The sequence below is a fragment of the Esox lucius genome, chromosome 21 (assembly GCF_011004845.1).
Source record: "Esox lucius isolate fEsoLuc1 chromosome 21, fEsoLuc1.pri, whole genome shotgun sequence".
In the NCBI taxonomy this organism is placed as follows: Eukaryota; Metazoa; Chordata; class Actinopteri; order Esociformes; family Esocidae; genus Esox; species Esox lucius.
The window spans coordinates 18024832-18051411 of record NC_047589.1 but is presented as its reverse complement, the minus strand read 5'-3'; the positions used below and the strand labels follow the sequence as shown (position 1 = coordinate 18051411).

Below are 26580 nucleotides of genomic sequence, written 5' to 3'. Positions count from 1 at the left end.
TTGCAAATGTACTATGTTCCTTCTGCCCATGAGCAAGGCTTATGTCAAGGTCCCACACCTCAAACCATCCTCCTATCAAACTGAATAACTACAACTAAGCAGATTAATTCTGTGTTTAACATAAGGTTATGTTTCCTTACACACAACAAGGCAACACTTGATGGTCTCTGTATGTTATGTGAATGGATCAAGACAAAAGGACATGGGAAGCACCTGAACTGCTGTAGTGCTCTGCACTCTGATAGTTAGATAAAGTAGTTCAGACACCTGGGTCACATGCTGATGAGGATAATATCCTCTGTCTCTCCTCTCTTCCTTCTGTTGCTATAGTAATGGATGGCTGATTAATTAAGTTGTAGTATATTTTATTTGACTCTAATAGATGTCATACTACTTCGATGTATCTCTATCTGTCTCTCTTCTCTCTCCTATGAGAAATCTTTCCACCCTGATAGCTATTTGAAATGATTAATCACATCCTGTGTTTTTCATTCCACTTCCCAGGGTCCCCCAGGGCGTGCTGGCCTCGCAGGAGCTGACGGTTTGCCAGGTCCTCCTGGTACCATGCTGATGCTGCCAGTAAGTACCAGACAGTACCAGTACCAGTCCAACAAACACCACCAGCATTTACCAGTATTTCAAAATAAACATAAGTGTAAAGCACTTTGTGATTCCTGCTGATGTAGTCTCAAAGTGGAAATTGGTTGATTGATTGATTCCTAATCTTGATCTATATTTTGTCCATCTGTTACCTTGCTTGATTCATGTCTTTGATATTCATGGCCATAGTTTACATTCAGCAAGACTGTGATCTATTTTTTTGTAACATTCGTGTTTCTCTGTCTGGCAGTTCCGTTTTGGAGGGGACGGAGAGAAGGGCCCTGTGGTGTCGGCTCAGGAGGCCCAAGCCCAGGCCATCCTGTCCCAGGCTAGAGTGAGTACACCATCCTCACACCAGCGCCATTATGGGCCGGAGAGAGCAGGAGAGCAAACTGTACTCCAGGACGGAAGTTGGCAACAGAACGCAAAACCGCTAGTGTAGCTGGCACAGGTTCTCCTCCTGGAATTAGAAATGTTATTAAGTAGAGGGACTCACTGGCATTTCAGCGATCTTGTTCTTCATTAGTGTATCCTTTCTATCCTTCATTAGTGTATCACAGCTGTGGATTAAAGGAAAAGCGTGTGGGGGGGGTGGGCTCTATGGAAAATGTACCGCAGGCTATCTCGGAAGGTGGTGTGGACATCTGCGAGTTTACACGACAAAATAACCTCAACGTCTCGGGTTTTCTTCAATAAGTCTCGAAAAATGTTGTGCAACCTAACTCGAAATGGAGAGGCCTTAAAATAGCCCACAGGCTGGATCACAGCCTGTCTGGACAGATGCAGAAGGCAGTAAAACATACTACAGGAGTTCATGACCCACAGGTGGGCCAGACCAACAGGTGTCCGAGGTCAGAGATAGACAAGAAAACGATTGGCCTTGTAAGAGTGCAGGCCATAGCTTCATCAAGTTTCACTTCTGTCAAACCCATGACATCACAGAAAATGCAGGACATTACTGAGTGAATTCCAGGAGGATGATAGGCTGTCTCGGGGCTGCTGTGAAACATGGACAGTGTTTAACCATCTCTTTCTGAAACGTCTGTCATGTGTTCTCCCTCCCCCCTCTCTGTCCACCTCCAGCTCGCTATGAGAGGTCCCTCAGGTCCAATGGGTCTTACAGGAAGATCTGGTCCGGTGGTGAGTTGCAGGTTCTACACCCCATGGTCTTCCTCCCCTCAAGACTGACTTGACAAAGCATGAGCTGTCCATGACCGATAAACAACCGCACAACTGACAAAGAATGTGCCCCGTATGAGGCTGTTCAGGTCATGTATTTCAGTGTTAGGCATCAAGGAACTCTCAGGGGGTCATGTAACAAGGTCACGTGACAGTATTATCTTCCCTTTCAATCTGTCTGCCTCCCAACTACCAAGACCATTTTCACCTCATCTCGGTCATGCCCAAAGCAGGTTGTTACACGATTTAGCAGTAAAACACAGGCAGGAGGCCATCTACACATAAGAACAGGAAGGATTCTGCACCTTTCATGACTTTATGTACAGAGGACAGGGAATCTGGAAATCATGGCTGAAAATGCATGCAAGAGGCTGATTACAGACAGATTGTCAATATTATGGCCTTGGGATTCTTTTTTTGAATTATCTTGCATTCAGTTGTTGTTTTTGATTAAAAATAAATAAATACTGTACAGTGAAACCGTTGAGGCATTTTATGATTTTAAAACTAGTGGCTGTAAATTGCTAAATCACCAGTTGTTAATGTTTCAGTAGTGCAGATAGATTAGATGTTCCAGATGCTTTGCCTAGCACGGCAATAGAACCCTACAATTTACTCTATTCTTAAAGTGCATGTTCCTAATCTACCCAAGTACAGTAACTTGTTTCTACCTAATTAACCTGCAGCCACAAAAGTGTTTTGTTTAAGGATGCTTTCATGCTCATCTCTGTTAGAAAGTCTTAGGTCTCAGGTCATGTCTAGACAGCTGACACATGGGGGTGCTGTAGTAGAGTTGGATAGGCCTATACATATTATAGTTTAATACTAAAAATGTTATTGTCCTAATTTAAGATACACAGGTTTATTCATTCTATCTAAACTTCCTTTGGCACAATTTATACAAATAAAAAAGTTATCTTCTGATAAAAAGATTTACAATAGGTTTGTAACACTGTCTAATACACTTTTCAGTTTAACAATACATATCAATTAGTCTTTTCAAATATGTGGCATTAACTTACTCCAAATATCGCCACCTGCTGTTTCATTGTATACAGCATACTCACCTCTCTGGCCTTTGGTTTTCTGCCAATGGGACTGATTTTGAGCTTTGTTACAATGTTTCTCACTGGCCTGTCTGTTTCATAGGGTGTTCCTGGTTCTCCGGGACTTAAAGGCGATGCTGGTGACCCTGGTCCTCAGGTGAGATGTTCACTGCCGTTCCCAACACCTACACCTTCTGTATACCCTTTCAGATGGCATTACCAGAAGCAGTCATTGTTTTATAACCTCAAAAAGACGAGCTGCCAAGAGAGCTTCCGAGAATCTGGAAAGAAATAGCACCACCCCCATTTTTAGAAACCAACCTTTGAGGTTGGGGACAGAGCTACCACCAGGCTGTAGGCTTTACAAAGCCAGAAGAAATGAGTCAACCTTGCTATCCTGTAATGTTGCATCGGATAGGTACGAGTCCATTTTCTCTATTGAACAAGGACAACCCGCCACTACAGCACATGAATGTTCTTTCCCGTTGCGTAGTTGTAAAAATACTGTAGTGGTGAAAAAAATGTGAAACACATTCGCAAATAGTGTTTTACGTTGAATTTACATTCTGTTTTCTTCTTCAATTAGTGTCACCTGTCTGTATCTGAACTGATTCATATCTCACAATAGTTACCAACACCTACGTCTGTTTTCCTATTCACTAAGTGTCACCTATTTTACTTTAAACTAATTAATATTTCACTACAGTTACCTGGTTTGTAAACAACAGGTGTGAACTACCTGCAAAATGTTTACTTAGGAACTCTTTTTCTAATAATGTTGAGTGAAAAGTTTACAGAAAGAGAGTAGGACAACAAATATGTACACAACAAAAAAATATTATAAATCACCATAGCTTGGCTATAAACAGCTAGCACTGGCACTGGGTCCATGTACAAGGCTACAGGGTGTTTGGGGGTCATATTCATGTATGGTTCGGTAAGGAAACCCATCTTAAAAACGTTACTCTGGGGGAGAGCACCTGCAAAAGGAGAAAAATAGCTGTTTTGATGCCAACATTTATGTCACAAATGTATAATTTGTACAGTCCTTCATTACAAATGTAATTATTTATTACATTTCACTATGTAACAGTTATTAATTATATCTGAGGGAGCCACATCTGTTGCGTTTTGCAAAAAGAAAACTAACATAATTTGCCTTTCTGAAATGAAAGTGATAGATTTCAAATAAAAATGTATTTCAATGGACCACCCCGACCTCTTTCAATAGTTATTAAATACAAAATGCTGACATTTCTGAAAATAGTTTGAAGCACTTTCATGAAATTCTTAATTCACTGTCATTACTGTATTTCTCACAGGGCCCCAGGGGAATCCAAGGGGCTCCAGGACAAACAGGCAAATCCGGCAAAAGGGTCAGTAAACTGAGTGAATGCTGCCTCCTCCAGCACTTCTTTGTGTGATAGTGTGGAAGAAAAATCTAAACCTGGCAATGGAAGGACTTATTGGCCGTAGCTTTTCCAGGTGGATTCCATGACCTTGAAGGTTCAGTCTTTTGCCTCTCTCCCTCATAGGGTCGTGCTGGAGCCGATGGTGCCAGGGGAATGCCTGGAGAGTCCGGCTCTAAGGTACAGGATCCATCCGTTGCTCTCTTTTCTCAGAGAATGAAACCACACCTTCGTTTCTGCTCAGAACTACAATGCTGTGGAAGATCTCTGTGGGCGTGACGCCTTGGGACTCGGGGGCTCATTGTCGCACTGTGTTTCTCCACAGGGTGACAGAGGCTTCGACGGCCTGCCCGGCCTACCTGGTGAGAAGGGACACAGGGTGAGTACTAACGTAGTCCAAGCCCCTTTCGTCTTCACCCTAATTAGTCATAGTTGGCAGAATTCTCAGTGGAGCTCTCTCTTCGGAGAGAGAACCAATGGGTGGTGGGTTAGGGGTCAGGCACATGGCAAATTGTGTGTGGTACATGTACGTTCCTGAAACATGGGTCATTTCAGTATTTTCCTGTCAATCATTCCAGAGCGTCTGAGGTATATTACAGGAAGATTTGGCACTGCAGGTAATACAGTGGATACCAGGGATTTGACCAACCAGATCCTTTAGTCTGAACATGAATGCTCTCTCTGGGTGTTTGGTTCATCTGGAATGAATAACAGGTTAACAAAAGAGACGTTCAGCCAATCACTAAGTCAGCCAGTCAGTTAGTCAGCCAGTCAGCTGATTATCCATGAAATAAGAGGTAGTGAACAGCCCCAACTCAACAGCAGGCCTGATACGATAATAATCCCCCTTCTCCCCCTCCCATTTACAGGGTGAGACCGGACCAATTGGACCTCCTGGAGCCCCTGGAGAGGATGGACAAAGAGTGAGTATCCCCTCCCCTCGGTCTCCTCTCATCAACTTCCAGAAAATGTACATCCAACTGTCCTCACAGCTAGAAACTGACTGTTCCTCCCCTCCCCTCTGTGCAGGGTGAAGACGGAGAGATCGGGCCAAGGGGACTGGCTGGAGAAAGTGTAAGAAAGTATTTACTGCATGGCCGTAAGCTTCAGAAACAGGACCCTAAAACAGTGTTCCTTGGTCCTGGTAGATTGAGGTGTCTTTTAGTGCTGGAACAACAACTACTGTATCGGAGGAATACAATTCTAGAGTTATTGGAATAATGGAATTATTTAAGGAAGCGGGTTATGGTGACATGCTATCCCTGGAGGTAAAAGGGCTGTTGCTGTATTATGAACCGCAGTTGATGGATGCTTCAAATTTGTCCACTAGAGGGTAGCATTGCTTGAGCTTTTTGCTCCGCGGGTAATGATTGTTGTCAGTGATCTTGTTACCTTATCAGTGGTTTAACCCACTGAGATGGTAAGAGGACATAGCTGGGAGAAAACATATTATAGCATGGACATCACCGTTGAAGGCAACGCTCTGAGACCTCTTCCTGTCTCTATGGGGGTCGTGCCCTTTGACCTTTCTCTCCCTCTCTCTTCAGGGTCCTAGAGGTCTGCTTGGACCACGCGGTCCACCTGGGCCCACTGGCCAGCCTGTACGTAGTCCGCCCGACACAACATTTGCTGAGACAGAATTATCACTTTGGGATTCTCATTATATTGCATGATTTAATAAATAAATCCCAGTTGATATATGACCGTTTGTATTTCCACAGGGTGTGGCTGGAGTGGACGGGCCTCCCGGTCCCAAAGGAAACATGGTATGGAAGACACACTCAAATCCTTAGTTCACACGGACACATACTGTAAAACAGCCACTGTGACATTGTCTCGGGGCCAGAAATTGTGTTGGTATTAGCCTGACCAAAACCCAGTCTAGTGTTGACTACTGTATCGTCACATGGACCATGTTGTTTACACTGTGCTCTAGCACTTTTTTAAACATTACATTCGTATAGGTCAGAGTTCAAACGGTGTGCCTGAGTGCGCTGGAGGCATGACGTCATTCACACTGTAGCTCATGTAGTGACCCTCTCTATATTTCAAAATGTCTGCCAAGGGTGGCCTCTACCCGTAGCAGCTTAATAATCTAAGGTCCATTTTTATCCACCCTCTAACGGTTGATTATAAGATGTGTTAGTTTAATCTGAAGTTTAGGAATAAGTTCAATGGTTGTGAACAGCCATTATTCAGCTCAGAGAATCTACAGGCTAGAGGTTAACTTCAACAGCTGTAACCTACAAGTGGAATTGAATTGACAGAATATTAAATCCTGGGCATTACAACCTTCCGTCCACTGTAATATTGGTATTACATACCAGAAATATCAGCTTTTAGATACAGTACGTTTTAATGTATCCAGTCTCCGTGCTCTGAGTGAACTGACACGCATAGATAACATCTGCTCTGTGCTGTCATCATCGTCCTGTGAGATCAACCCTCTTTGTCTTGGTTTCTTTGTTTAGGGACCTCAAGGAGAGCCGGGACCTCCCGGTCAACAGGGTATCCCTGGGACACAAGTGAGTATCCCAGATGTTACAGACAGTATCCAAGATATCACAGACAGTATCACAGGCAGTATGACAGACAATAGTCTATCACAGACGGTATCACAAGCAATATTCAGTATCACAGACATTTGAAAGTTGACATTAGACAGTATCACAGACAGTATCACAGGCAGTATTAACAACATCACATACAGTATTACATTAGACAATATCACAAAAGGTATCACAGGCAGTATTAACAACATCACATACAGTATAACATACATTAGACAGTATCACAGACAGTAGCACAGGCAGTATTAACAACAACACATACAGTATAACATACATTATACAATATCAAAGACAGTAGCACAGGCAGTATTAACAACATCCCATACAGTATAACATACATTAGACAGTATCACAGACAGTAGCACAGGCAGTATTAACAACATCATATACAGTATTACAGACCATACTACTAACATCACAGAGAGCATCACAGACATTAGCATAGTATCGCAGACTGTGTCACACGGAGTGCTATAGAAATTACAGACAGTAACGCAAAAAACAGACAGTGTCTCATACGGTATCACAGGCAGTATCACAGACATTAGACTATCACAGACAGTGAACTCAAGCAGTATTACAAAGAGTAATGAAGACAGTAACACAGACATTGTCACAGTCAGTATTACCAACATCACAGACATTATCACATGGAGTAATGCCGACATCACAGACAATATTACTGACATTATCACAGATAGTATCATAGGCGGTATTAAAGATATCACCAACAGTATCATGAACATTACAGACAGTATCACAGACAATATCACAGGCAGTTTTATAGACATTAAAGAAAGTATCACACACCGTATCACAGGCAGTGTTACTGACATCACATATAGTATCACAAATATCACGGACATGCATTATGTTCAAGACTAGCTATTGACTTGTTTTTATAAACACCATGGTATATTTTTGATTATGAGACAATATGTTGTAGTTTCTATTGACACACAGTACCAATAATTTTGTGTGGAATTTTGAATATTTGGTCAATATCTGTGTCACTCTCATTTATGAGCTATTAGGTCTAAAATTTACTGCTCTCTGATGATAAAATTTCTTGAATACCAGAATGATGTCTTTTTCCTCTTCTGCTCCCCCTTTGCTCCCTGGAGGAATTGAGGGCACACACACAGATGTTCTCACACTCATTTTCCTGGGATATGTTAATGGGTTTTCTGTGGGATTGAGGGAAGCAGTGAAAGCATCTCATTCATGTCTGTGGAATGCATGCCGAGGGACACACCTGTAGGCAAGCTCTCCGAGCTCCAGCCTGGCTTCATATTACTCCCTCTGCCACACACACAAACGCATGCCCAAGAAAACACTCTTTCTTACCAGCGCAAGTCAGTGAATGTGTGTGTGTTTGTTTGTGTTTGTGTGGGTGGGTGTCTATGGGTCAATACGATGGAAACAAACTCTAAAGCTGTCTATCTTCATCTGTCTGGCAGGGTCTTCCTGGTCCTCAAGGTCCCATCGGACCCCCAGGTGAAAAGGTATGTGCATGAGAGTGTCAATCAAACATACAAACTTCAAAATGTTCCTTTGGTTGTACAGGTTGATGCACCCACAACAGAAATAGATGCTAACAATAATATAGTTTACTATATTATATATACTATTGTTTTCTTTAATCAGTTAAGTTTGTATTATAGGTATTGTATGGAACACCCATGGAAAACACTTAGCATGTAGGCTCGGACAAAAAGGAAATTAGGAAGGAAACTGAGCAGGGCTTACACATATGAGCATATCAGTACAGTGTAGTTTAGTATTCAAAAACGTTCTGTAGTAAACACTACATGACAGAGGGACCCTACAGTATGCCCTGTTGTATACCACAGTCTGCTGTGGACTGCAGATACACTGCCCTAGTGTCAGTCTGAACAGGGTTTGGATTACATTTACCTCCTCTGTGGGTAATACCAATGTTCAAGGTGAACTCGGCATTATTAGAAACAAACACGAGGTCAGGAGATGAATCTGAAGTGTTGTTAAAGCGGTATGTTTTGACCATGCTGTGTTTTTCTCTCTTTCTACAGGGACCTCAGGGCAGGTCAGGGTTGGCTGGTCTTCCTGGGTCGGATGGGCCTCCTGTACGTGTTTCATCCGTTTCACCACACACACAATTCATCATCCGCTTCCAAAAGAAGCCGTATTCAAAAACTTACTTACCTCATCTTTACCATAACTTATTAACTGACAAGTACCAGGATATTTCGATATTCATTAGTGGAGTATATACAGAGTAAGGTTTTAGCTAACCTTTGGGTCTTTGTAACTAAATTGAGATCCATCATGACAGTGCTAACCGGTTGGCTAACTGACTAACAACAATAGAGGAAAAGCCCAATGTAGTGTCACACAAAAGGAGGTAGTGTACAGTACAGTTAGAGGAGTCTAGCATGCACCAAATATCTCTATCTTCAACTACTAGCTCCTACATATTAAGCCACACCATTAGCCAATCTTTCTGCCTTCCACTTTCCCCCATCTTCACCATGAGTTTTGTCAAAGGTGTAGTAATATGTCCCTCTCCCTCAGAAGCCAGTTTGCATGGCTACAGCTGATTGGCTGAGGTGTATCGGTCAGACTGAGTGGCTAGGAAGGTGAAGTGGGTGTGAGGCTGAGGCTTAAAGCCTATGATTTACAGCCTGTTAAATTGAAGTGCCAGGTGTCAAAATGAAAGGTGTCTCTGTCTATAATTTAACCAGTTATTCAGATGTAGCCTGGAGCTAGTGCTGTTAAAGTCATCACCACTCCTACCGTCATCCACTAGTCTTCACCACTACCAACATCATCCCCTAGTCTTCACCAATGCCACCATCATCCACTAGTCTACACCACTACCACCATCATCCACTAGTCTATGCCACTACCACCATCATCCACTAGTCTACACCACTACCACCATCGTCCCCTAGTCTTCACCAATGCCACCATCATCCACTAGTCTACACCACTAACATCATCATCCACTAGTCTACACCACTGCCACCATCATCCACTAGTCCACACCACTACCACCATCATCCACTAGTCTACGCCACTACCACCATCATCCACTAGTCTATGCCACTACCACCATCGTCCACTAGTCCACACCACTACCACCATCGTCCACTAGTCCACACAACTACCACCATCATCCACTAGTCCACACCACTACCATCGTCATTCATTATTCTACACCACTGCCACCATGATAAACTAGTCCACACCACTACCATCATCATCCACTATTCTACATCACTACCACCATCATCCACTAGTCCACACCACTACCATCATCATTCACTATTCTACACCACTGCCACCATGATATACTAATATTGCGATCTTCTAGAACATTCTATGATACTGAGCTACTTCATTAAATCTCCCTGATTAATTTCTTCAACGCTGACTGAGATCTACCAATTAAAAGGTTACATCCACAAGAGATGATAATATCTAAGTAACTGTGATCAATGCTCTTTTTCAGGGCCATCCTGGTAAAGAGGGTCCGCCTGGTGAGAAAGGAGCCTTAGTAAGTCCAAATCACTCAGTCGCTTGGTTTTGAATAACGTAGTTGACCGATAGACCGATAGGTCAACAGATTTTTAAACAAGTCATTTGAGTGTTACATGGTATTGACATACTGTATCTGGTATTTGAGAAGACTAATCCAGACACGGTCCTTTGTCTCCTTCTTCAGGGCCAGCCAGGTCCACAGGGTCCTATTGGTTATCCTGGACCTCGCGGTGTCAAGGTATGGTGGTAGAGCTCACTTAGGTGATGTTCAGGATCCTAGTTCACACAGGACATTGGTTCCAGCTAGTGACTGTGGTCTGTTTCCTGTCTGTCTAATAGGGTGCTGATGGCGTTCGTGGGCTGAAGGGTGGAAAAGGAGAGAAGGTACAGCTTCCTCTGGTCGCCATTACATGCATCATATTGCCGTTGTGATTAGGACGTTTCTAGGGGTCTAGGAATGTCTAGTTCTGTCAAGGTCTACGGTTCAAACGCCCTCCACTGCTCCAAATGATTTTATAAAACTATCTTTGAATCATAACATTAATATTATTGAAAACGTGCCTCAATCTGGCCTCGAGCTAACTCACAAAGATCTCCCTGATATTAAAAGATGCAATGCCCTTGTCAATATTAGCTGATATCTGTGGTACAATGCAACCAGTTTCAGACCAATAGCCCCATCTGAATTTTAACTGAAGTCCTACAGCTGAGAGCTTGTTTTGAAACATGCATGGCTTCGCTGCTTTTGGTGCCGGGTGGGCACACACACACACACACACCCACACACACACACACACACACACACACACCCACACACACACACACCCACACACCCACACACAAATGCATAATGCATTAGAAGAGAGGAGACACAACCAGGTGACATATTGCACACAGATTCTCTGACAACAAGAACAGGGAGTGGAAGAGAGAATGGGAGAGAGAAAGTGAGAAAAAAAGGGGTGACCGGGAAAGATATATGGAAGGGCGAGAACATAGGGTCAAAGATTGTTATTCTCTTGTTAACTATTTCATAGCTGCTAGGAATTTCTGCAATGATAATTGGATCGGTTGTGCAGGCCGACGCATTAATAGCTAATGACTGCTAACCCATCCACGTCATCAACAGTCAGTAGCATCAGTTATGCTGCGCTGTCCAGCATCAGTTATGCTGTTATGTTTGCTCAGCCTGGTGTTCTGATAATGCATGAATACAATTCCCACCGGTCCATATCTGTGTAGTGGTATTGTAATAGGACAGAAGTCTTAAATGGCCATGCGGTGTGATTCCCCCCACAGCCACCAGATGGCGGTAGGCCGCAAGCCATTTTGGGTGTACAGATAAATGCTCTCTGTTTCAGATTTAGAAGCTGTTTAGTGAAAATTAATTCAGGTTGACTATTGGTTATAGAAACAAAATGTTATTTTTGTGAATGAATATGCTCTCTGATAATAATGTTATTATTTGGCATATTTCATTTACATTTGTATTCTCTGTGTTCAGGGCGAGGACGGTTTCCCTGGTTTCAAGGGAGACATGGGTCTCAAAGGTGACAGGGTGAGTAGACTATTTCAGCCGTCATTCTCATGTATTTCACACTTCACCCCACAGTAATTCTGCAGAACCGTGCCTGTGTGCATGACACACTAGAAAACATCATAACACATTACATGCTGTGTGTGATGGATGTGTCCAGGGTGAGATTGGTGTGCTTGGACCCCGTGGTGAAGACGGACCTGAGGGACCCAAGGGTAGGGCAGGCCCCAATGGAGAGTCTGGCCCAATGGGTGCTGCTGGAGAGAAGGTAAACATTAGGTGTCACACACCATGCTCTCATAAGGTCAATCTGTTGTACCAGCATCTCACCAAAGAACGCCGAAATTCTTGCATTCATTTATACACACTCAAATGTGAGTTTATTTTGTCTCAGCAAGATTTTTGTTGTTGTTTTCAGGGAAAACTGGGTGTTCCAGGATTACCCGGTTACCCTGGAAGACAAGGACCGAAGGTTTGTAAACTAACGCTCCCTGAGGCCTTAGGATGTCAGGGAAAACCAATGGAAAGACCTCCCACACGTCAGATACACGTTTGTCCTTTAGGAACATTCAGAGGTTTTTCTTGAGGGTTTTTCAACTGCCACATCTATAAATACACCCCGATTATCTTATATGACCCACTATCACGGTAGAGGAAAATGTTAGTTCGAGATTTCAGGTACCTTCTTAGCCAGATGCCAAGAAGGCATTTTGAGACCTCAGATAATAATATGGTGACAAATTCTTCTTTTTGTTAAAGTGATGTGCAGTCTAAACATAGCAAAATAGATTTGGTAGCATTACCATAAGATTATACCCCTAACAAAAAATACATGTCCTACCTCTTGTTCACGCATTACCATCACATTCAGCAATCTGCTACTCAGTATTCCACTGGTAATACGGATTAAAAGATTACAGGCATTATGCTAAAAGATTATGTGGCATTCTGTGAAATTGTATCTAATACACTGCTAATTTATGTCAGAGAGCTGCCAAAAGTTGGAATTTTATAAAGTGAACTGTCCAAGCATTACCATGGGCATCTAAAAGCCCGACCAAAGGTTTTAGTGTTACGGCAGTTTTATAGTGTGAGGTTTGTAGTCTATCAAAAGCTGAGCATTCGTCTCTGTCCATTTCCATCGGAGAATGTTGAGCTTCAGCTCATCGCATGACTTTGTGAAATTGGGCATAGAAAGCTGTGTTGCTATAGCTTTGAAATGGGACAGTAAAACATTGTATTGATTTCATGTTTGAATGCTTTTGTGAACACCAGGACTGAATTATACTGGTAATTTTTTTTAAAACAGCCGCAATTACAAACCAGATTGTCCTCCCAGAATATTGTGTACAGTATGTGTTGTGTTTGATGTTTTGTGGTTTGTTTACTTGTTCTTCTTACTCTGAGAAATCCATGACGTCATATTTCAAAGGATATTTGTATCTTTGTGTGTGTTTATGGGGGTAGGGGTTCTGTCTGTCACTTTATCTTATTTCATGTTTTCCGTATGCATTTGTTTTGATGGTATTATTCTGATGGAGTAGAGCTAGTGACTGTTTATCGAGGACTTTTCTGTTCTTTGCTGTTTGCCTTTCACACAGCGGGGCTAGTCAATATCTGATGCCACTCTTTCGGTCACACATACTGAAAACAGTTGACAGTGAACAACGTCTACTTAAAACAAAAGCCACTCAAATAATTTATTAACATGGATATCCTGATTCCTGAGCCCTCTTTCCTTCTCCCACTCTTTCCATCTTCTATGGAATCTGCCTTTTTACTCTACAGGGTTCTAGCGGTTTCCCGGGCTTCCCAGGGGCCAATGGAGAGAAAGGAGCCAGGGTAAGATAAATATTCCCATCCCTGTTTCAGTATGACAGTCACACACACTGCATCATAACACTACACAAAGGACATTGATTCCCATTACAAAAGCATTTGTTTGATGAGTTTGCACAAAATACAACATTCAAGAATCAATGTGGAAGATTATGAAAAGATGCTGAAGCTATTGTTTGTCCTCAATGATTTACTTTCACTTCTCAGCCTTCAATAGAAAGTCATGCTCATTTAGAGGTTTTAGAACAGACCTGGAGAGAAACGTCATGAGGAGGTTTAGGATGGATTGACCTGCAGATGTTGGATTGATCTTTAAACGTGTCTGTTGTTCCAAAGGGCGTGGCCGGCAAACCCGGTCCAAGGGGGCAAAGAGGTCCAACGGTACGTCCATTTACAAACATCGTACTGAGGATGTGTGGGTGGGAGGGAGGGTGGATGATGGATGGGTGGGTGGGAGGGAGGGTGGATGAATGGATGTGTGGGTGGGTGATTGTTTGGTTGGGTGGGTGGATGATGGATGGGTGGGTGGGTGATTGTTTGGTTGGGTAGGAGGGTGGATGATGGATGTGTGGGTGGGTCATTGTTTGGTTGGGTGGATGATGGATGGGTGGGTGATTGTTGGGTGGGTGGGAGGGTGGATGATGGATGGGTAGGAGGGTGGATGAATGGATGTGTGGGTGGGTGATTGTTTGGTTGGGTGGGTGGATGATGGATGGGTGGGTGGGTGATTGGTTGGGTAGGAGGGTGGAGGATGGATGTGTGGGTGGGTCATTGTTTGGTTGGGTGGATGATGGATGGGTGGGAGGGTGGATGATGGATGGGTAGGAGGGTGGATGAATGGATGTGTGGGTGGGTGATTGTTTGGTTGGGTGGGTGAGTGGGAGGGTGGATGATGGATGGGTGGGTGATTGTTTGGTTGGGTAGGAGGGTGGATGATGGATGTGTGGGTGGGTCATTGTTTGGTTGGGTGGATGATGGATTGGTGGGTGGGTGTTTGGTTGCGTGTGAGGGTGGATGATGGGGGATGGGTGTTTAGTTGGGTGGGAGGGTGGATGTGTGGATGGGTGGTTGTTTGGTTAGATGGGAGGGTGGATGATGGATGCGTTTGGGTGATTGGTTGAATGGGAGGGTGGATGGGTGATTGTTTGGTCAGGTGGGAGAGTAGATGATGGAAGTGTGGGTGGGTGTTTGGTTGGGTGTGAGGGTGGATGATGGATGGGTGAGTGAGTGTTTGGTTGGGTGGATGATCGGTGGGTGGGTGAGTGTTAGTGGGTAGGAGGGTGGATGATGGATGGATGGGTGGGTGTTTGGTTGGGTGGATGATGGATGGGTGGATGGGTGTTTGGTTGGGTGGGAGGGTGGATGATGGATGGGTGGGTGGGTTGGTGGATTGATAATCAGTATGTATTTTGAACTACATATCTGTCTTATCCTGTTTCACAGGGTCCACGAGGGGGTCGGGGGGCAAGAGGTCCAACAGGCAAGCCAGGCCCTAAGGTATCGACTGTTCTCCATCTTAAAGCGTTAGAAGTGATAATAACAGCAGTGATAATATCCCTTAGTGTTTAATTGACACCCATGTTCGTCTGGTGGGGTGACACGTTAGGTTCTGACTTCCTCTTTGTTGTGTTTTGCAGGGCACAGCGGGCAATGATGGTCCACCAGGCCCGCCTGGCGAGAGAGTAAGTCCCATGAGCAACTGCCTCAGAGGGGTGTCATGTCAGGGGTTATGCCTGTCTGTTATGGTGGTGGACTGGCAGGGTTGGAATGGCAGGGGGGGGATGACATGGAATAGAGCTGTTCGCCCCTGGAAGCAAGGCAGCTGTTATATTCATGATGTTATTGCCTGGGATTTGCTGTTGAATGCAAGATGATGGCAACCGGGCCCTGGGCTTGTCCGAATCTATTGTTTTGTGGTTTTGTTATAGTTTTCTAATGTCTCCATACCTCTGACTAATTCTAGCATTCTCCTGCTGTCTGATTTTCTCTCTCCCTGTTTTCTCTCTCCCAGCCACACACATCTACAACCAAACACCCCTTTCTACACCCACTCGTCCACATAAGGCAGCTGTATAATCTGGCTGGCTGCTTCCTGCACTCCTATTATGGAACTTTGTATGTTTTCTTTTGCCTAATTGCATCTCTGTTTATTCCAGGGACCTCAAGGACCCCAGGGCCCCGTCGGGTTCTCAGGACCAAAGGGCCCCCCTGTAAGTGTCCTATCTGTCTTGAAAAGCAATGCTGCTATATGGTGTAGGCTCTTTATTTTGCCATATCACTGACTGGGTGTAGTAATCATTAATGCTATTGAAGCAGAACCCATTTTGTCCTCATCCTCCAGTCAGAAGACAAACATTCATTTCCTGCTATTGATTTGTCTTAGATTCATAGTTTCGAGTTAACAGTCAGTGGTGTTTTTTTTTTCTGTTCAACAATTACTGGGGACGACAGACGGTTTGATAGTAGCATTTAAAAGCAGTTACACTTTGATTTATTTCCATTAGGCATTTGAAGAAGTGATGACTGATTATTATTTGTCATTGATTGAGTCTCCGTTTTCTGTGTTGTTCCTAGGGACCACCTGGAAAGGATGGGCTGCCGGGCCACCCTGGTCAGAGAGGAGAGACGGTGAGTGTTGTAGAGCACACCTCTCATTAGAGCTGTCTCACACTTGGAGCTACCTGGCCAGTGGGCTCGGACAGACACCTCCTGCCAGGTGTGGAAATGTGAGACCGCCCCGGCTCTGTCGGGATGGGAAACCCCTCTGTCTCATTTTTCACACCTGGATGGATTTGTCTCCTCAAGTCTGCATACTTTTTGAAACTCTGAGGAGTCTGAGTGTTGGACAGCTTGCTCTAGTATGCACACACACATTGTCCTCTGCATAGCCTGAGGTAGGCATGCGTGTTTAGCCAACCACGTTTTGTGCTCATCACCAGTAGGCAGACAGACAGCCAGGGCGCCTGGTGCCAGCTAGCTGAGAGGGTGCACATTTATTCCTCTTACTGCTCTATGTTTTATCAATGGAAGCCCTTCCTGCAGGAAAACAAATCTAATGTGTGTGTGTTTGTGAGAGAGAGAGAATTGCGTTCTCCTTGTCTGTTTTTCTCTCTGTCTCTCTCTCTGGGCCAGTGCCTTCGGGAGGATGGATGTCTTTATGTGATGTTGGAGAGAGAGCCAGACATGTCTGATAGAGTGAAACACATCCAGAGCTCAGAAAGTAGACCGTCCCAGAGTCCCCGGCACACTCAGACACAGGCCTTCCTTAATGCAGCCAGAGGGTCTAGTCTGTCCGTCTTCTCAGTTGGTTTGAAAAAGCAGTAAATACCACCAGGCTGTCTGATCATCGCTCTCTGTTCAAGGTCTTAAGTAAGTTTCAGTTGAACAGGCTGAATCTGTAATTTAACAAACATTAGATAATATCAGCACGAAACACAGGAGGGAATTATCCTGACACAATAAGCGCAGCATGAGCGGTGCGTTGCCATGGTTGGGAACTGCTGCTTTAGAGTTTATTTAGCAATGTTTTGCATTCATCCCTTTTCGATTCGATTATCCTCTCAGAGCTGTAAAAGCTGCTAAAAGCTTCCTGGTGTTGGAAGCATCCCTGATCGTTACGATTTCCCCCTTAATTTGTTCCCATCACAAGTGACACATACCCCCCCCCCACTCGCCACCACCCCCTTCCCGGTTCCTCTTGAAATGACATCGATAAGCCTCTTCATTAAGATGTTTAATATGTCAGATTTATTCCCTGGTAAACAGGCTGGGGAAGTGGCCAATAGCAGAATTGATCACAGTAATAAAATGCTCCAACCTCCCAGGCCCTAAGCACTGGGCACACATCCATCCAACCCCACTGCTGAAGAGACTGCTCAGAGGAGGCATTCAGTGCATCCCAAGATCTCACTCTTGCTTTCTATCTCTTATTCATGCCAGGCGGTAGAAGTGCCGTCCTTTCCAAACAATATCTTCATTAATCACGCTGACACAAGATAATGAGTCCACCACAAGTCATTAAACATTATCATTATTATCCTGACCGTTCTAACAATAGCACGTCCCTGGCTAGACAATAACACCTTCCGAAAGCAGTCGGACTATTGTCGTGATAAAATATGTGACATGACCCACATCGTCTATGCTGTGTGTGATTCTTTGTTTTCTTTTGTGTGGCAATAGTCAATGTATCTATCTGTCTCCCTTCTCGTTTGATGTACTGTATGTTCATCCTGTTGTGTTGATTTTAGATATAGTACTCTGATTGTCCATTATACACAGTCAGTATATGATGTCCGGAGTTCACATCATAGTACTGAAGAAGCATTCAGACAGTGCTTGCTTCGTTTGAGTTAAAATCAATTAAGACGATCAGCTCATCTGATCCGAATACAACGGGCAGCTTAATGTCTGACCAATTAGCATGAAGTCCACCTCAGAGATCCATTGCATGAGATACTCCTATCAACACTGAAATTAAGTCTTTCATATAACATGTTAAGAGTGTATTCTTTTTTTTTTTTTGTAGTCCACTATCTTTTGAATAATCCTTTGTTAGCCAGACAAAAATCTAGCTTTGTTTTGGACTAATATGGATGCTCAATGGAGAACCCCTATCGACATAGAGTTAAAGTCCAAGACTATACTAATTTTGTGCAACTTGTCCGTAGTGTCTATGTTAGCCTTTGCTTTCTCCTCTTCTGCCAATGCTAATCTTGTTATTACAGAGATGATGCCTGTGTAACAAGGATCACATTTGACCTTTGACCTTGTGCTCATTTGATGCTTCAACTTGCCACTTGGTAGTGAGGTGGTGAGTAAGTCGGATAAGTGGTACATTTCTACTACTAAATGTAGCTTTTATTCACATACTGTAGCTATTGAAAGTAGAATTTTAAACATAAGCGATATTAACAAAACGTTCAATATAAAATATCTTCAATGTGTTATTAGCTGAACAGCCTGAGTTAGACAGAAAAAGGAGTTTACAATCATATTTAATATTTCAATAACTGAGATTCTAAATGCAATGCACGCCGTATTTGTGTGGTTGAACCATTTAGAGCACCTCTATTATTCCTTTGGATCCATTACTGAGGCTAATCGTCACTAATCCATTTCAATGCACTACCCTCCATTGTCCTGTCCGTTGAGGTGCTCCCAGTCTACTATTTCCATAGACCCATATAAGGATTTGTGGATGACATCAATAATAAGATTGGAGGAGGTTACTACGAAATCTCAAGATCGAGAGGTTTTTCAGACATGTTCAGTGTCATTAACATGTTGTTCTTGTCCACAGGGATTCCAAGGAAAGACAGGTCCACCTGGCCCAGGTGGAGTTGTTGGTCCACAGGTATGTGACGATGAACTAAATGTACCAAGTACTTGTCTTTGCTTTCTAATGGTATCTCACCCACTACCAACAGTGACACAGCAGATTTTCAGTATATTGGTAATAAAAATTATTGACATATCTTTGGTTATGGTAGAGTTTGTTTTCTTTGATGGGTTCTTCACTTCTTAACAGGGTCCAACAGGAGAGACCGGCCCGATCGGTGAAAGAGGCCACCCTGGACCCCCAGGTCCACCTGGAGAGCAGGGCCTTCCTGGATCTGCTGGCAAAGAGGGAGCCAAGGTAAGTAAAGCTGGAGATTGGTAGAATTCCCTTGAAGCCAGATTGGCAATATAGTGTCCATTAAAGATCTAGACATATTGGCGTTTCAAAACAGGGCCTTTACTGCCAGACAGTCCCAAGGCCACCCAACCTAGTCAGTCTCCCTGTCTCCTACTTGCATTCTCCCTCTTTTCCAGGAGCAGACAGTTTAATCAACTCCATCAGCTAACTCTAACCCTCCTGCCAGTCACACTCTATTGTGGGGGCAGGCAACAAGATTCAGCCACAGGCCAATATTTCTGTGGATGCCTGGGTGGCCAGAAACACAATTTACAATAATTATAAAAAATGTCTCACAGCTATGCCCACAAATGTATACATTTGAAAATGACCATTATTCCATAACTTAATGAGATTGGCAAACAGATTTGCTAGACTTGCCACCCCAAATGTTTCTCCCTATCTCCATGATACTCTCTCCCTCTCTGCCTCATCCATTTCTCCATCTCTCTCTGTCCCCTGGTTACAGGACCGTCACCATTGCCCATCATGCCATTTTCCTGTTTTAGAGTAAAAACATGAATTTGTGTCTCATGGGGATAGCAGAGGGGATTTCTAATTGTAACAGATACCCTGATATGACTGCTGCACGCTGTTGTGGCCAGTGTTTGTTTTTGTTTATATTCCCTCAGCCCTTTGTCCTCTAGGGTAGCTTTATAATAGTGTTCGGCTAATTGTTCTGCATCAGCTTTGTATTTGAAGTGATGCAGAATGGACTAACAATTATTTTAGAGACCTGAGCTTTATGAATTTCACAGTGTTGTTATTTGCTGGAAAAAGAAAAAGGACATTAAATGGATTGGCATGGGACCTTACTTCAAAAACACTTGAAATGCTACTTCTATTGCGCAGATTGATATGCCTGATACGCACGGTCATTGACATGCGGCGTCTATAGACAAAGATCAAAATCAGCAACCAGCACAATGCTCTTGAAAACCTATGTCTTCGGCTGTAGAGTTATTTCCGTTATTTCCTGAATTGCACTGACAGCCAATCCTTTGTGGGGGATGATGTGTTTACTGTAACCCTGTGTGTCCCCACTCTTCTTTCATCACATACATTAGCAAAAGCAATATGGACACCGTACATTCATCTTAAAAGGAAACAAAAGGCAGCAGAAAACATCATTCCGGCCACCCCTCACCCTTTGCTCTATGCTGTGTGTGTGCAGGGAGATCCTGGACCCCAGGGAGCATCCGGCAAGGACGGACCCGCTGGTCTACGAGGATTCCCTGGAGAGAGAGGTCTACCCGGCGCGTCTGTAAGAAATACTCAACCTGTAGCATGCTCACATCCATTAAAATGCACCCCCACCCCCATACTTCCTGACAAAGACTGACAAAGACTGACAGACCACTCAGTTTGGCCCACAACACCTGACAGATGAACTAGTGCCAATGAAGAGGTATTCATGTCATCAGAAGCCTGGAAAGGGAGGTCCTGACCTGACCATCAGTCCACTGTGGGGAAACTCAAAGAGACATGTTCCAAATGAACAAACGCACAGCACCTCCCCCCGAATATTAAATCGCTCGAAACCAAGAGACCGCCACCGCTGTTTTAACCTCTGCTGCAAAGCAGCCTGGGAGTGTGGCATTCTACTATAGGTCTGGATGCCCTCCGACCCACGATTCAACACAAACATTCTGCGTGCGTCCCAAATGGGCCCTGGTCCTCATGGGGCCGGGGTCAGGAGCAATACAGAAAATAGTGAACAGGGTGTCATTTAGGACACAGCCAGCCTCTGGGACAGTTTTATTTTTCTCCCACAAGCCCCGTTGGGTGAAAAGTTATTTGTTTCGTTGTATTCATTATTTACAAAATTAATTATTGAAGGGGAGTGCTGGAGATTAGGCTGGTGGAATGGAAGCTGGTGTAGGGCCATTGTTCCAGACTAAGCCAAGGTCAGTCTCGGCAGGCAGCCGACCATCCTGATTGTTTTCTAGTGGTGTAATTTACTCTCCCACTGCAATGCCCTGAGACTCATTACTGAGACTGCGATGTGTGCTGGGCCGTTAGGGAGCCAATCACAGACGCATACTGGAGTGTAGACACACACATACCCACACCCACACACACATCCACAGCAAAGCATTCACACACTAACAGTGAACGGTGCTTCGGTTTTACTGCACTCTTGATTACAGGGAAATTATGGACTAATAAATACCTGTCCTGTGCATCATTGAAATAAAAAAAGCGATTGATAGGTCATCTCTAAGGCCTTCATGAATTACCTTCAAAGTCTGTCTCGGACTAGAAAGAATAACTCAGTAATTACCGACAGACTGACTGACTGTCTGGCTGGCAGCCTGGCTGACAGGCTGAATGAATGACAGAACACCAGGCTTCTCTGTTTCTTTTTGCGTATCATTGAAACTCGTTGTCTTCTTTTTCCTTTCAGGGTCCAGCTGGTTTGAAAGGAGGAGAAGGTCCCCAGGGACCCCCTGGCCCAGTGGTAAGTCTCTGCCTGTCACCCACCATCACCTACCCACCTTCAGCCATTCGTGTTTCGATTTTAAAGTTATCGGGAGGGGGGGCGGATTTCCCTACCACTGTCAATGTTCAACCTGCAATCTAATGCATCAACCTAGCTGTGGTTTCTGAGTTGTTTCAGTTCTTCTGAATGTAACTATCAGTACTGGATCAGAATTCAGCTTGTTGCAAAACAACATAGAATGAGGATCCCTTGCCCATCTAGGCTCAACAGGAACGTCTGCGCGAGAACCTGTAATTACGCCCGTCAACACTAGAGGGCAGTTTTAATCCTTTGCAGAAAACAGACGGGATCCCACCAATTTACAATGATAACTTCAGGGTCCTGGTTTTGTAATTGCTTTCCCTTGACATTTCTGCGTACTGTAGGTGCCTGGCTGGCATTAAGGTGACACTCAAAGTTGGAGTGTATTCAAAGCTCTTTCAGCGTAAAAAGGACAATCTTCTTAATGATCTGTCATTAGCTCCACAGTCAGCTCGCGAGACCCTCCCCACCCAGCCAGAAACTGCACTTCAGACGGCTTGACCACGCGCAGCACTTCTAAATGTCACGGCGATATGCAAATGATCGAATAAAACATATTGCCTGTGGCGTACTCATACGGTAGCAATAATCCCGGTGCATCAGTTCGGACGCGGCGGTTTGCCATCTCTAGATGCCACACGTCACACCCCTTCCCGGAAATGAATCACGTGAACGTTGGTGCTGAGAGAAACGCCAAGATTGGAATGGTTCCCTGCCAGCGTGTCAGCCATCCAATCTTGCCCAGTCTGCTCTGCTCCCGGCATGTGAATGAATGTGTACCTCGGCGTGTCCCTTCCGTACTTCCATACGCCGCGCCGTCTGACCACCCAGACGCTCCCGCCATATGTCATGTGTCCCCAATCAGACCAGGCCCCACAACCTGCCGCTGCCAGGGACCCACGGGGACGTGTCCTGACGCCCCTCAACCGGCGCCTTCAGCCAGACAGGTGCTTCCCAACATCGCACTCCCCGTCCCCGCCTGCCCCTGCCGCGCCCCCCCTGTTGAGCCGCAAAACGCGGGACACATTATGTGCCTCCACTCTCCACAGCGCCCCGGTGTCCTCTCCTCGGCCCCTCCCCTTTATGGCCTGATCCGAGAGGACATTAAAGGGATCGACAAACTAGTGGATATACGGAGCATCTCTACCTCGCTCATTTTGCATAATAAACGTAAGAACCGGGACAAGGTACAAACGGCCGTGCATTAAAGGGTGTAGCGATGTAGCAGCAGTTCTACAGTTCCACAGTAGGTTTTCTTTGTGCCAAGCAGAGGGAGTGTGTGCAGAGAAGATTCCTGAAAAACCTCAGCAGCATCACACTCGGCAGTCAGCTCACTCCTCATGGCTAGATTAAGACTGCCTGCCAGCCTGCCCTGCTCCCTTCCTCCAGCCTTTGTCATCTCTCTGTCTGAGACCTGCTGCTCTGCTCTGCTCAGCGAGGAGACTATGGGCTAGCTAATGGTGATGGTTACAATGGTAGAAGAGTGATGGCTGGAAGTGGCTGAAAGATCAACTCTGCCCAGAAGTACCCTGGGTTATGATGCTGTTTTTGCTCTTAAGGAGTAGGCGATGTATTGTTATTCATGCTGAATGGATTATACAGTACTCCTGAGAAAATGGTTTGTATTTTCCAAAAAAGGCGAGGCATTTCGTGGTGGCGCACATTGGGTTGGTTATCTTCGTAATAATGGATGCTGTTATTCATGACTTTCCTGGGTTCGTGAACTCGGAACTGTGGAGGAGTATCTTCCCTCTTTAAAAGTCTTTAAAGTGTGTTCAAACACTTTCTCTCCACCTCACTGTCTCTCTCCCTCGGCCTCCCCATTCTTTGGTCATAGGGCTCCCCTGGTGAGAGAGGTGCTGCTGGACCTGCTGGGCCCATCGGTCTGTCTGGTAGAACCGGCCCTCAAGGGCCCCCGGGTCCTGCTGGGGAGAAGGGAGGGCCTGGTGAGAAAGGTCCTCAGGGACCAGCTGGTCGTGACGGAGTCCAAGGCCCAGTGGGTCTGCCCGGCCCCGCCGGACCTCAAGGTCCACCGGGAGAGGATGGTGATAAGGTTAGTACCCCTAATTGCTCTGTCCCTCTTTCTCTGTCTCTCATTCGCCCTTTTTCTATTACTCTATCTAACCAAATTCTGGGCCAGATATTTTAGGTAAAACAGCTTGCTGATCAATCTTCATCAGTGGTTTCACAATCACACCCAGACCATCTGCACTGTAAATATGTCTCTCTTTTTTTCTCTCTGTATAGTCTTTCTCTGTCTCCCTCTGTATCTCTCTGTCTCTTTCCATCTTTCTCTCTTCCCCCATTGCTCTCCAACAGCATATCCATCATCATAACCAAACGGCAAACTTAATGTCATTACAAGAGATATAAAAGTGAAAAACTGGCACCATTTTTATCTCCTTCAATCATTTCATCCCAGAAAGTTATGATCCAGACAATCTATTGAGCTGCCAAACATATGTTGCCTTAGAGCTTTAAATGGAGCTGCACATTAATCTCCAACACCATTTATCACTTGTATTTATAATTGCATAAATCCTAACCAGAAAAATGTTGAAGCTAATATGAACTGATTCCTGTGTCTTTACTCTTGTTATTTTCCCTGCAGGTAATTAATTAATTTGCCAATGCTCCAGTTTGTTTGTAACAGCAATTTGTTTGTAAATGTTTTGAACAATGCTTTTCTTTTTTTTTCTTTTCAGGGAGAGGTTGGAGAGCCTGGCCAGAAGGGAAGCAAAGCAGACAAGGGTGAACAGGGTCCCCCGGGCCCGGCTGGTCTTCAGGGTCCCATTGGGGCTCCGGGGCCTGCTGTGAGTATCATTATCTCTATCTAGTGAATTTCTGTGCAGTTAGCATCACACATCTAGTGTATTTCTGTGATGTTAGCGCATTAGCGTGGTAACGTGCTTACTGTATCCTCAGGGAGGTGATGGAGAGCCCGGTCCTCGCGGTCAGCAGGGGATGTTTGGACAGAAGGGAGATGAAGGATCCAGGGGTTTCCCCGGGCCACCTGGCCCCATCGGTCTGCAGGTGGGTGAGGCTTGATATGCCGAACTACATCCCTCCCCTTTGCGGGAAAAAAAACCTTACATTGAAATACAATTGTTTCTGCTGCTATATCAATAGTGTGGCAAACAATGTGACAACCATTTTATGAACAACTCCATATGTTTAACACTCCATATGTTTCATGATGTGTGGCAAAAAGTGTGCTGCGATGTGGTTTCTCCGTGATAATTGGCCTCAAAAGCCTTTTTCATCCTCGGATGGTAATATCTGTGGTGATTCATCGCAGGGATTGTGGAATGATTCTAATGTATTTTTCAAACAGAGTAAGCGGCTGCGAAGGATGTGCTTCCTTTCTGTTCGCTATTGACTAGGCCTTCAAGCGATTATAAAACACATTGCAATACTTACATTCGGGACACATTCGCAATTCGGGAAGTTAGTAAGAGTCTGTGGAGTTGTTTTAGAGAAGGTAGTGTTTGAGTCTGAAGGCTGGGAGGGGCGAGTAACAGGGTTTCATAGTGGATGCAACCTTCAACTGGAGTGGAGGAGTGGGATGACATGGGAGAACTCAGGAAGGACTGCAGCATTCTGGATAGGTTGCTGGGTTTTGGTGGCACATGCCGGGAGCCTGACCAAGTGAGCTGCTGTTCTCTAGGCATGAGATATAAAGTGCTGCTTCCTGTGTGAGGTAAGGTCGTGTCGTAAGAGTGTTATGTAACATTAACCTGCTGCAGTGAGTAACTGCCTTAATGTTTCCAGAGAACAGCAGGGTGTCTTCTAGGGTCACGTCACATAATTGTTGCACTATGGAGTCGTCGGCTGTAATGTCTTGGAGCTGACTGGCCTAGCCCCAGACGATGGTCAGCTCTGTCCAGTTTGAGTGTGTGGTGGCAGGCCAACGTCCAAGCTGAGACGTCAGCCAAGCAGGCAGAGATGTGTGTTACGCCACCTGTTTTTTTTTAGTATTCATCTTCATGGCAATGATAGGAGACATGATTTGGATATGACAGAGCCAACAGACCTGGTTTATAGAATGAAGGGGAAGGGGCCTAGAACCAAGCCTTGGGGAACACCAGTATTGGGGGACAGCGGGTCAGACACCAGTCTTCTCCACGTGTGCCGACCCTGAGACTGTGTTGCATGGTCTAATCACAGACTTAGGGACTGTTCTCTAATGTGAAATGGGATTATTTGAAAAATGCACTTAACTTGTTGGCAAGTGAATGACAATGTTTTTGGTACCATCACCATAAAGTTAAGATATAATTGTGAAACGACATTGTCTGTCAAGTCGTCTGAAACCCTAAAATACAGGATATTCACAGACCTTAGATGATAGTCAGTGTTAAACGTAAAGGCTTAACTCTTAAAATAAAGTAATGATTAGGCTGGTTCGTTGTTTTTCTGGTCGCCATCTACCTTATCAACCGACAGCACCGCATGGTGCAGTACAGTGACAGTACAGTACATCATTTATGAGCAAACTGAATGAGCCATTCATTCAACCGGTGTCATTGAAATGATATAGACTCTGCCCGCTAGACTCAAGGTGCTAATCAATTTACTTTTAATTGGGGGTAATTCACTTCCATTGCCATTTCATTAATTGCTTGGGCTGACCTCTTCCAGTAAGCAGTAGGCCATTGAACAGACTACTAGCTCTCC

The 26580-nt window shown here is 44.6% G+C and overlaps 1 protein-coding gene across 6 annotated transcripts in view; it reads left to right on the top strand.

Moving 5' to 3' along the window:
• col11a1a (collagen, type XI, alpha 1a) overlaps window positions 1-26580 on the top strand; it is a 73785-nt gene that overhangs the window by 31192 nt on the left and 16013 nt on the right. For all 6 annotated transcript variants that reach the window (XM_010891160.4, XM_010891161.4, XM_020041974.3 and 3 more), the window contains 33 exons: window positions 505-579; window positions 851-934; window positions 1684-1740; window positions 2929-2982; window positions 4148-4201; window positions 4361-4414; window positions 4560-4613; window positions 5104-5157; window positions 5264-5308; window positions 5782-5835; window positions 5956-6000; window positions 6706-6759; window positions 8265-8309; window positions 8856-8909; window positions 10298-10342; window positions 10511-10564; window positions 10666-10710; window positions 11831-11884; window positions 12024-12131; window positions 12282-12335; window positions 13652-13705; window positions 14039-14083; window positions 15146-15199; window positions 15340-15384; window positions 15859-15912; window positions 16277-16330; window positions 19005-19058; window positions 19233-19340; window positions 20554-20643; window positions 21787-21840; window positions 23741-23956; window positions 24609-24716; window positions 24829-24936. In XM_010891160.4, coding sequence (XP_010889462.1) covers window positions 505-579; window positions 851-934; window positions 1684-1740; window positions 2929-2982; window positions 4148-4201; window positions 4361-4414; window positions 4560-4613; window positions 5104-5157; window positions 5264-5308; window positions 5782-5835; window positions 5956-6000; window positions 6706-6759; window positions 8265-8309; window positions 8856-8909; window positions 10298-10342; window positions 10511-10564; window positions 10666-10710; window positions 11831-11884; window positions 12024-12131; window positions 12282-12335; window positions 13652-13705; window positions 14039-14083; window positions 15146-15199; window positions 15340-15384; window positions 15859-15912; window positions 16277-16330; window positions 19005-19058; window positions 19233-19340; window positions 20554-20643; window positions 21787-21840; window positions 23741-23956; window positions 24609-24716; window positions 24829-24936 — 2187 coding nt within the window. The remainder of the gene's footprint in view (window positions 1-504; window positions 580-850; window positions 935-1683; window positions 1741-2928; window positions 2983-4147; window positions 4202-4360; window positions 4415-4559; window positions 4614-5103; window positions 5158-5263; window positions 5309-5781; window positions 5836-5955; window positions 6001-6705; window positions 6760-8264; window positions 8310-8855; window positions 8910-10297; window positions 10343-10510; window positions 10565-10665; window positions 10711-11830; window positions 11885-12023; window positions 12132-12281; window positions 12336-13651; window positions 13706-14038; window positions 14084-15145; window positions 15200-15339; window positions 15385-15858; window positions 15913-16276; window positions 16331-19004; window positions 19059-19232; window positions 19341-20553; window positions 20644-21786; window positions 21841-23740; window positions 23957-24608; window positions 24717-24828; window positions 24937-26580) is intronic.